General features: G+C 43.6%; 1 protein-coding gene across 1 annotated transcript; it reads left to right on the top strand.

Annotated features, from left to right (window-relative positions):
* The first annotated feature begins 4563 nt into the window (after positions 1-4563).
* Positions 4564-10610, top strand: Tlr2 (toll like receptor 2). Its single transcript, XM_051199017.1, has 2 exons — positions 4564-4607; positions 7571-10610. Exon 2 carries the CDS (start codon positions 7586-7588, stop codon positions 9938-9940), a length of 2355 nt encoding a protein of 784 aa, XP_051054974.1. The 5' UTR covers positions 4564-4607; positions 7571-7585; the 3' UTR covers positions 9941-10610.
* Positions 10611-12048: the final 1438 nt, after the last annotated feature.

Genomic DNA, 12048 nt, shown 5'->3' with positions numbered 1-12048 from the left:
ACATGTTTGCTGCAGCTCTCTTTTTCTGGTATCTGGCATGATGTGAGTGGATGTGGGGAGATCTCCACTGCCTATAATGTAGTGTGTGCTTATCTCTTGGAAACATCCCATTCTACTGGGTATTTTTACCTGTGTATTATCAAAAATATGACACCTCCTTAAGCTGTACATTCTAATTTGATAATAATAATGATATTTTATACAGAATTTTGATGGATGACAACAAATACAAGGATATATTTCATAGCCAGGGTCTGTGAGTTTCACCTAAGGAGCGGCATGGGCTGTAGACCAAGTTAAGGATTAACAATTGAATCTCGGTAGCCCAGCTGGTTTAAATTTGTTTAACCTTAATGGTGGAGATGTGCTCACAGGTATCAGAGTGAATCACAGCTGAAACAAAACTTTGAAAATAACAAAGTTAGACTAAAATGTTTTTGTTAAATAACTTTGAGGTGAAAAGCCCAAGAAGACAATCTAATATTTTTAGAAAGGTACATAGTTGAATGTGAAACTCTTTAAGGTCAGCAAACAAGAACAAAGCAGCCCAATTATTACTGGCTGTTGTACTCTCCTTGCTGGGTTTGGTTGATAACCGAAGGTGATGATTAATTCCTTATACCCACTTCCGCCCTCAAATTCCTAATACATACATACATACATACATATAATATATGAATGGATATATACCCTAAAAATTTAAGTAGAGCTTTCATATATGAAAGTTTAGGTTTGTGATTCCATATAAGATTACCTTTCAAGATAAGTAAATAAAGTAATTGGCCCTTTCCTTTTAACTGCATAGTGCAGCCTGCCAGTAAAAGACCTGACAGGAACACCTTGCTTTTCCACTCGGTTAATCTATAACAAGTTGCTTGGGTATGAATGTATGTGGGTTCTTGGGATAACTTGTTTTTCATTTGTAATACATAAAGTGTTTACTCATGCGAGGGAGATGAAGACATGGTTTTAGCTATAATCATTCACTTGAGAAATGGAATGTAACTGTTTTGACTCATACTATTGGGGTATAAACACATGAGAGAGAATAAAGAAGGAACTCATTAAGAGAGTTTTTTTCTCTACCCCACCCCACCCCCAGATAGAAAAGTTTAGCCTTCCTCCTGACTCCATGGATTCTTGCTGAAGCCCTGTGCTGCCGGAGACGCCCCCCCCCCCCCGCAGTAGAGAAGAGAGTGGAGTAACTTCATTCACCTCTGCTCCCTACGGACACACTGACAGTGGGACTAGCACCCTCACCCTCCTGTTGCCCCAGTCTCAAACTGTGAGCCAAAGGAAACCTTCCCTTCATTAAGTCCCATTTGTCACAGCAATGGTAAAGATAATTAATGTTAAGTTGAACACCATCCAGTTGAATTTAACTCAGCATTTTGCAGATGCCACAGCATAATCTTTCATTCAGCCACAACTTGCACAACCACAACTTGAACAATACATTTTTAGATGCACGCTTAAGATTCTGTTTAAGATTGAAAAATAAACTTTCTCTAAGGAGCTAGCTAAGGGCTAAGGGTGGGGTGGGGTTAGGTCACCATTTCTACAGATCGGGACAAGAGACTGGTGTGGGTATGGCTCTAGGACAAGAGGAAGTCCAGGAGAGCTCTGGGTCAGCAAGTTTATGGTGCATCAAAGCTGGCAATTTAGCTGAGTTGAGCACCATACTGCAAGAATTCTAGCAAGAAAGCTGTATTGTAAAGAAACACTTACACTCTCTTTGATTAATGGATTGTTGCAACAATGAGGCCCCAAGAAATTGGAATTTCCCTACTGCAAGAAGTTAACAGTTCTGCCTGCCAATCACATGATGTTTTTGTCAGCTCACTATGTGGGGAGAGAGATTGAAAGACTGGACAATGACAGCTAAATGACTGGGGGTACTACACCTTGGCCAAGACTGCCTACTTATGGATGCTTCTTGCCATACCTAAACTTAAACCTGCGATGGGATGATGGCTTCTTAATTTAATCGGCTTCCCGATGTGGCTACACCAAATAGCTATTTCTCCCACATGTCAATTCTCTCTCGAACAGGCTTAGAGATATACCTGAGGTGTATTTTGTTGATGATTGGCACCTACCAGTGTAGGTAATAGTAAAGGCTCACCATCACTGTAAGATCTGCTACACTGTGATAAATGTTGCTGGTAGGAATTTGTGGATAAAAGAATGGTTTTGTTTGCTTGTTTTGAGACAGAAACTCATGTAGCACAGGCTGGCCTAATACTCCCTGCACTCCTCTTCCCTTGGCCTCCCAAAGCATGGGCTTATAGGTGTGAGCCACCACAGCAGGCAGAAATCAATAGCTGTTACTCAGCTTTGCTTTTGGGATTACAAAGCAGGAAACTTAGTTAACCTAGGAAATTCAATGAGAGGAGCACAATGAAGAGCAGTTTGCAGTGTTGGTGACTCAGGCTGGAAGATGATTGCTCAAGTGTCTGAGAAAGCCAGGGGAAGGAAGGGAGCTACTGCAGCCTTGGGATGCTTATCCACACGGTAAAAACATAGGACTTCAGCACACAGTTCACTCTCAAGTGTGCTGCTTACTGATCCAGTTTCACTGAGTTTTGAAGGGTTGCATGGTCAGAAAATGATACTCCACAAGAAGTCAGTTTGGAATCCAAAGTCACAGCTTTTGTGACAGCAAAAGCTTTCTCTAGAGTCTTATCTATACAACATCTGGATCTGCCAAAGAGGAAGATTATTGTCACCGACTCATTCAAAGGGAAAGAGATTGGAAAACCAAATCATGCAAGAGCCCAGTAGTTGATTCTCGGGGTGCGTTCTCTTCACCAGAAACAAAACCCTCTCAAATATATCCTCTCTCCCGTGAAGAGACTTTTTGGGAGTGGGCATTCCAGACAGGGTTTCTCCGTGTGTCCTGGAACTCACTCTGTAGACCAGGCTGGCCTCGAACTCACAGAGATCCACCTGCCTCTGCCTACTTTATTACTGGAATTAAAGGTATGCACTACACCCAGCGTGAAGAGGTTCTTAAAGCACCAATACACTGGCCCTTCTCCCCTTCTCTGAGTTTACTTTTCTTATATGGTTCCCAGACATGTGTATTTGTGATGAAATCTGCTTTTCTCTTGTTTTCAGTTTGTTTTAACACATTCAAGGATGTAATTTTCAGAGAGAGAGAGAACAGAGACAGACAGACAAGTGATACACAGAGACAGGGACAGACAAAGGATGTGGTAACTCTCTATAAAGTTTTAAGAAGGAAGGGAGGTGGGACTGAGTCCAGAAGAGAACCCTAGGTTTAAGGAAAAATCCTGGTTTCAAATCTGGCTTAGATTTACAGGAAATTTCCTTAGGTAAACGGGAGTGAGGATGCCTGCTCTGCATCCAATCACACTTTGCCAAGGTCAACTGGATTCATAGGCACAAAGGAGGGAAGGCTTATTAACTTGTTTAAAAGTAAGAGGTTTTCCCCTTATAATTATTCCTTCTTGAGGAAGATAGAGCCACATCTGTTGTGAAGCAAACCAACCTAGGTTGTTTTTAGAATCACTTTGAGATGCAGATGTGGGCTACAAAAGGGGAAGTACTTAGCTTCAAAGAGGCAGGTGGAAGTGAGAGCTCCTTGGGAGGAAGGATGGGTTGCCCTCAGCACACCAGCAGGGACAGAAAGAAAGTTGTGCTGTCCTTGCCCATTCGTGTCCTGGACAAAATGCAGGTCTGGATGTGGCTTGTAGACTCTTACTAGATGTTGAGCAGAAACGGATGGTAGAGACATGCTGGCAGCAAGGAGAGAATGAAGAGAAACCAGAAAGAGTTCAAAAGGTGTGTTCCACGGCAAAGTGAGGTTTTGTGATTGGAGTAGCGAGGGTTAGAACCTAGCTAGGTCTTGGAAGCCCTGGCTAGCCTCTCCTACTGGGCCCCAATAAGCTATTCCAATGATTACGAGTGGACAGCAGAGTAATATCTATTGGGTATAGCCACATCGGGAAGATGACTAAATAAAGAGGTGCATGACACCTCCACCCTAAGTCCATCATCCTGTCACGGGTTTAAGTTCAGGTATGGCAAGATGTCTTGGTCAAGGTGTGGTACCCCAGTCATTCAGCCATCGTTACCCAGGTTTCTTCCCCATGGCGAGCTGACAAAAACTTACTGTGATTGCCACGCAGTTGCAACCCTTAACTTCTCGAAGTGGGGGAATTCCAATTCCTTGGGGCCTCATTGTTGCAATAATCCATTAACCAAAGAGAGAGTGTAAGCGTTTCTTTAAAATGTCTTCTTCCTGCCAGATCTCTGGCTCAGGGTGCTTAACTCAGCTAAAATGCCGCGGGAACGCTGTGCTCTCTTCAGTAGCCCAGTATAGGGCTCTCAGGGAAATCCCACACAGAGCCACTGGCCTCTCTCAGTTCTGGGTTTCCTGACCTGCTGCTTCTGCCAAGTTCTGGTGCCAAGCTTAGCTCCTGCTACAGACCCCATGGGCGGTGCCAGCCGCTCGGGGCGGTGCTGGCGACCGGGAAGTTCATGCTCTAGGTTGGGGACATCCCCTTCCCTCACTTCCAGGTCCTCGCCTACCGGGCCCAGACAGGCAGAGGGCGCAGACGAGGAGGCTGGTGGTCTTCCAGGTAGGTCGGTCGCTTCGCTACCGGGTGTCTGCACCCCTTCGCGGGCAGGCAGGACCAGAGGCGACGGGTACCCCGCGGCGCGGGCACCGGGTTCTCACAGTGGATGCACCTGCGCCCCCAGCTAGGCGGTTCAGCTTTGGAGACAGATGAATCTAGCTGTGGTACCTGCGGGAAGAGGGACACCTAGAGAGGGGAGGAGCGCGATAGAGGTGCTGAGACTGCCAAGCCTGGAGTCCCTGGCAGTGTGAAGGCGTCCTGTCAGTCTCGCTGACTACTGGCCCCGGAGTCGCCGAACTCTGGGACTCTCATGGTGACCGTGGCGCTGTTTCCAGCATCGCTCCAGTCCAGCCCTCTCTTGACCGCTGGCTCCGAACCTGGTGCAGAGTCGGTAAAGACATCATTTGTAGGGGTGTGTGTCTGCAATCACTGTTTCTGACTAGCAAGCAGTGAAGGTTGTACTGCAAACTGCGACTAGAAGTGGAAGATATGTCGCGCAAGGTGGCGCAGACTATTCCTTCCTAACTGGGATTTTTGCTTCTGCGTGTGGGTGCTTCCCTTCTCTGTGTTTCTTTATCTCCAGAACATCGGAGTTGCGTCTCTGGTCAGAAAACAACTAACTGAAACCGCACACAAACAGAGTGTGTGGAGTTCTTTCTGAGGGTCTGCTTATGGCTTCTTTAATTCCAAAAACGAGAGTCTTGTGTTTACATCTTAGACTCCAGGAAAAGGCTATTCTGTTTTCAAAAAAGCAGAAATTGCTTCGGGTGTAAAAAACATCAGCTTGCTGGGATGATTCTGATTGACAAAATGTCTTGCCTAAACGAAGAACAAACGGTGGGTGGAGCGGCTTGGCTTAGATATAGAGACCCTCTTCCTCCCACAAAGGGAAATAGCGAACATCGTGACTGTAGGAGATGTCTTATTTCACCATATTCCAAGTTTCTTGCTGTTCCAAGAACAGAATAGAATACTTACGACTTAAACTTACAATTTTTACCAAAATTGCCAGATGTTGGCAGTATGCTTTGGAAGTTTCTAAGCTCTATCAGTTCATCTTTTTTCACTTCTACATTTATAAGCAAGTTAACATTTAACTGGATAAATGCCCAATGAGATCACATAAAAATGGGGAAAAATACAAAAACTGCATAATGCAACAATCAGAAACCTCAAAATATTAATTATACTGAATAACAGAGACTTTATTTAAATGATCAGGTTAATGGTGTCAGAAAAGACTTAACATCTACAACCTAGAAATTACCTGCCGGTTTATTTTTTTTGAGATGGTCTGATGCATTATGGGTTGGCCTTGAACTCACCCTGTGACAGTGGATGACTTGAACTGCTGCTGCTCCCTCCTGCCTCCACCTCAGGAATGCCGGAATCCCTGTATTCATTACTGTGCTCCACTTACTCAGTGCTAGGAATCAAGCAAAGGCGTCTATGTATACTAGCAAAGTGCTCTACTGATGGGCCTGTCACTTGCTGATTCCAAAAGATAGTTTTTTGGTTTTTCCCTTTTTTCTTCAGACAAGGTTTTTCTAGCTTTGGAGCCTGTCCTAGAACGCACTCTGAAGACCAGGTTGGCCTCGAACTCACAGAGATCTGCCTGGCTCTGACTCCCCACTGCTGGGATTAAAGGTATCACACCGCTCTGTGAGATTCATTTCTCTCTTTCTTTTCTGAGACAGGAAGCTGTCCTGGAACTAGCTCTTGTAGACCAGGCTGGTCTTAAACTCACAAAGATACTCCTGCTTCTGCCTCCCGAGTGCTGGGATTGAAGGTGTGTGCCACTACTGCCTGGCTGAGATACATTTCTTAAGGGCACTAAAAAAATCGAAAGGGAAAATGCAAAGGGGCGGGAGTGATGGATTGTCGGTAAGGTGCACTTGCTGCACTTCCAGATGACCTGGGTTCAGTTCCCAGCATCCACATGGTTGTAGGGAATCTGATCCTTCTTTTGGCTTCCTAGGTGCACATGTATACATTCAGGAAAAACACTCATACATATACAATAAAGAGGCGCTTGCTTCTTGCCACCAGACCTGAGGACCTGAGTTCAATCTCCAGAATCCACATGGTAGAAACAAAGAACAGCTTCCCTCATATTGTTCTCTGTTGTGGCACATGTACCTCCCCCTGCCTCCAAATAAATAAGTGCAGAAAGTATTTTGGAAAGTTGTAGTGTTGCTTAACTGAGCAAATATGACAATAGCACATGGATGCCATGGTATAGAGCCCAGAAAGTGAATTGGGAGAAAAGTGTTGGATTCTCCCATGAAAGCATAGTGGTGGAGTGAAACAAATTACCATATTTCATTCACATTCATCTAAGTAACCCATGTGGGTTTGGACACAGCTTCCTGGACTTTACTCTGCAGAAAGAGAAGGTTTTGAGGGTCTGATTACCTCTCATCTCAGCAAGCCATTCATTCCCTCCGCCCAGGGCTCCAAGCCATCTCCCCGTCTGCTGGTAGTAGGAGCAAGGCATGAAATTATTCTTTTGGTCAGAGAATGGGCTGTTTCCCTCATTTGGTTTATATGCTCAGTGAGAGAGGTGGTTTAGTCCAGTGGGATCATGAGCCATGGGAGCAACGAATCAAGGAAGAGATAAGAAACCAAGAACCCATATGGCCATGTCCAGTTCATTTCTTTACCTATTTGCTTATTCGTTCCTCCATGTATTCATTTGTTTATTGTTCAATCCATGTTTACTGAGTACTGTTTTTTTCCCCCTCAGATGATTGTGTTTTTAAGTTTCTTCACTGGCAGAAAAATATTTGCCAGTGCTATTGTATATATCAGGAAATTAATTTTTAATACTCATTCATGGATTGTATTTATTTACCTCTAACTTATTGCTTATGCATATGCATTTGCAAGGGGGGATGCACATAAGAGTGAGAATCATGACATGCTGGCAGGCATACCCAGTCACATGAGCTTCATTCATTTTTAAGGTCAAATCGTGGAGGATGTTACATGCTCTGTGGACCTTCTGGATCTTGGTGGCCATGACAGTTCTCTCCAGGGAGGGCTGTTCTACTCAGGCATCTCTGTCATGTGATGCTGCTGGTGTGTGTGATGGCCGCTCCAGGTCTTTCACCTCCATTCCCTCAGGACTCACAGCATCCATGAAGAGCCTTGACCTGTCTAACAACAGGATCACCTCCATTGGCCATGGTGACCTGCAAGGGTGTGTGAACCTCCGAGCCCTGATATTGCAGTCCAATGGGATCAATACCATAGAAGACGGCGCCTTTTCTTCCCTGAGCAACCTTGAACATTTAGATTTATCTGATAATCACTTATTCAACTTATCCTCCTCCTGGTTTAGGCCTCTTTCCTCTTTGAAATACCTAAACTTGCTGGGAAATCCTTATAGGATACTGGGGGAAACACCACTGTTTCTCAACCTCACAAATTTACAAACCCTTAGGGTAGGAAATGTTGCCACCCTCAGTGAGATCCGGAGAACAGATTTCGCTAGCCTGACTTCTCTTGATGAACTTGAAATCAAAGCACTAAGTCTCCAGAATTATGAGCCCCAAAGTCTGCAGTCTATTCAAAACATCCATCACCTGACCTTTCACCTGAGCCAGTCTGCTTTCCTGCTGGGGATTTTTGAAGATATTCTGAGTTCTGTGGGATATTTAGAACTGAGAGATGCTAACTTGGACAGGTTCCGCTTTTCAGATCTGTCCACGGATGAAATGAATTCACCGATGAAAAAGCTGGCATTCCGAAATGCAGATCTCACTGACGAAAGTTTTAATGAACTTCTGAAGCTGCTGCGTTATACTCCAGAACTGTCGGAGGTGGAATTTGATGACTGCACCCTCAATGGAGTGGGCGATTTTTACCCATCTGAGTCAGACGTAGTGAGAGATCTAGGCAAAGTAGAAACGCTAATAATACGGAGGTTGCACATCCCCAAATTCTACTCATTTTATGATCTGAGTACCGTATATCTCCTCCTGGAGAAAGTTAAGAGAATCACAGTAGTGAACAGTAAGGTCTTTCTGGTCCCTTGTCTGTTTTCACAGCATTTAAAATCGTTAGAATTCTTGGACCTCAGCGAAAATTTGATGGTTGAAGAATATTTGAAAAATTCAGCCTGTGAGGACGGCTGGCCTTCCCTACAAACTTTAATTTTGAGGCAGAATCATTTGAAATCAATAGAAAGAACTGGAAAGATTTTACTGACTCTGAAAAACCTGACTGCCCTTGACATCAGCAGAAACAGCTTTCAATCTATGCCTGACACTTGCCAGTGGCCAGAAAAGATGCGTTTCCTGAACTTGTCCAGTACAGGGATACAGGCAGTAAAAACATGCATCCCTCGGACGCTGGAGGTGTTGGATGTTAGTAACAACAACCTCAATTCGTTTTCCTTGTTTTTGCCTCGTCTCCAAGAGCTCTATATTTCCAGGAACAAGCTCCACACTCTCCCGGATGCCTCCTTGTTTCCCGTGTTACTGGTCATGAAGATCAGAGAGAATGCCATAAATACTTTCTCTAAAGACCAACTTGGTTCTTTCCCCAAACTGGCGAGTCTGGAAGCAGGTGGCAACCACTTTATCTGCTCATGTGAACTCTTGTCCTTCACACTGGAGCAGCCAGCACTGGTCCAGGTCCTGGATGACTGGCCAGACAACTACCTGTGTGACTCTCCACCCCGCCTGCGCGGCCAGAGGGTTCAGGACGCCAGGCCCTCAGTCTTGGAGTGCCACCAGGCTCTGCTAGTGTCTGGTGTCTGCTGTGCCCTAGTCCTGGTGCTCCTGCTCATAGGCGGCCTGTGCCACCATTTCCACGGGCTATGGTACCTGAGAATGATGTGGGCGTGGCTCCAGACCAAGAGGAAGCCCAAGAAAGCTCCGTGCAGGGACATTTGCTATGATGCCTTTGTCTCCTACAGCGAGCAGGATTCCTACTGGGTGGAGAACCTCATGGTCCAACAGCTGGAGAATTCGGACCCGCCCTTCAAGCTATGTCTCCACAAGCGGGACTTTGTTCCTGGCAAGTGGATCATTGACAACATCATCGACTCTATTGAGAAGAGCCACAAAACCGTATTTGTGCTTTCTGAGAACTTTGTGCGGAGCGAGTGGTGCAAGTATGAACTGGACTTCTCCCACTTCAGGCTCTTTGATGAGAACAATGATGCCAGCATCCTGGTTTTACTGGAGCCCATTGAGAAGAAAGCCATCCCCCAGCGCTTCTGCAAGCTTCGCAAGATAATGAACACCAAGACCTACCTGGAGTGGCCCTTGGATGAAGCCCAGCAGGAAGTGTTTTGGGTAAATCTGAGAACTGCAATAAAGTCCTAGTTTCTCCACCCAGTTCCAGTCATGTGCTAACCATGGGTCTTTATGACACGAACTGTAACAAAGTTTATTCTGACTTAATTATTTAAGTACCATAGAATTGTACCCTTGAAGATTTAAGTGTAAATAGTAATTGTGAGCTTTATCTTGAATGCTGTTATATAAATATTTTGTATTAGAAGAATGGTTTTTCTGTTTTTCTTTATTGTATAGATAGCCAAGGTCTCTCTCCAGTATTGATATTTGAATAACCTGACCACTTAGCACATCCGGAAATGGCACATGTATACTGGAGACTTAATACTTGTATAGAGTCAGTGTGCTTGCTGCACAGAAGCAAATGGGTTGGCTATAGAGTATCTACTCACCTGTCATCCCTCTGTGTAACATCTCAAGGGCAAGGAATCATAATATCTGGGGCATCTAGGCAAATTTGTTGCTATTACTAGAGAGAGGGTTGTGTCCCCCTTATCAGATCTCTAGTATAAATGGCACAGGCTGCATTTTCATGTAAACTGAATTTGTTTTGCTGAAATTTGATAGGCTTACTCTAGACATAATTCTTTGAAATAATGTATGTAACACAAGATACAGTAAGTCTTGTTTTGCCATGAGAACAGAACTAGTGGGTATAAATAAAATATTGATTTGGAAGGATCCAAAGAAAGTTTGTTTTGGTGCAGAACTCCATCAGATTTCAGCTGCTCATCCCTAGTGTCTGTGTACTCTCAGACAATCTGTTGCTTTTTCTTCTGTGAAAAATCTAGTTCCTAATTCTATAAAGCTTTCCTTTTTCTGTCTAAAAAAAAACATGTGAACATAATATTTTAAAAATAATTATATACAAAGAGGTTTCTTATGACTCAAAATAACTCCACATGCAGTAATCTGAAGACAGAGACCCCTGCCTCCAACCTTTATAAGTAAGATTTGATAGTTCATCAAAGTTCAGTGGAATATTCTTTGCTATGTGTTCTTCATCTGATTCTCAGCAACTTTTGTCTTGTGCTGGTAACCATGTGCAAAAAGGAGTGAACTTCCTTTGACCCATGTTAAATTCTTGGCCAGAGCTAAGAGTATGTAATTAATTGAGTTTTGGACTCGGAGACACTTGGATGATTACAAATATGCAATCTTGGGCAAGTCACTTGACCTAACCCAAAATATTTTTCTGTCCTTAAAATGGGCAGTATGATCTGTACATGCTGGATTATTGAGGGTTTAAGATACAGCAATATTAGAAAACCATATTCCCTGGTTGCTGTCACTGCTGGAAGGATTATGGGGACAAAGGTATCTGCTCTGCTTAATGGGACCTATGCATACCTGTGCAGCTAGAGGGATGTCTGCTGTGGATATTTGCTACTGATTCTAGTATTTTATAGGAAATCGTTCACTTCTGTATATTACTACTCATAGGTAGATATGTTCCTATCATGTACATTAGCAGAAAGATTAGTGACTTTGTTGTTCATAGAAAAATGTCCTCAAGGAAAAAGTTCATTCGTATATAATGAACTTTATTGTGGGAACTCATACAATGTTTGCTTTCACAAACTCCCAGGAAAGTCCTGGAAAGAAAGTCTAGGCCAGCCTGTGAACTAAATGAACAACTCAGAAGAAGGAGCCTCTGAAGAGGAGATGCCACAAAAATCCAACACAGTAATGAACTTGCTTTTTACTTTCCCAATTCCTACAGTGATCACCTTGTTACTGGGAGAACCAGAAAGACCAAACATAGACTTAATCTATGTTTTTAGTCAGAACTATTGTGGACTTGATCCTTCACAGATTTTTTTTTTCCAAGAATTTAAACAGCAATAGAAATAATTTCACAGTTTGATAGATTTAAACTTACCTTTCATCTTTATTACTCATATAGCTGAAATTTACTTTCAGTAAAGTAGCAGGAAGCAAAATTCACACACACACACACACACACACTCAGGTGGCCTTCCATAAACCAGTGGCAGACATTGAGAAAGAAATCAGGGATATAATCCCATTGTCAGTAGTTTAAAGAAAATGCCTTGGGGTAAAATTAACTAATGAACTGAAAGACCTCTACAATAAAAACTTTAAAACACTGAAGAAAGAAATTGAAGACACTA

The sequence above is a fragment of the Phodopus roborovskii genome, unplaced genomic scaffold (genome assembly GCF_943737965.1).
Source record: "Phodopus roborovskii unplaced genomic scaffold, PHOROB, whole genome shotgun sequence".
In the NCBI taxonomy this organism is placed as follows: domain Eukaryota; kingdom Metazoa; phylum Chordata; class Mammalia; order Rodentia; family Cricetidae; genus Phodopus; species Phodopus roborovskii.
The sequence above is the reverse complement of the archived record's forward strand: the minus strand, read 5'-3'. Positions and strand labels throughout refer to the sequence as shown.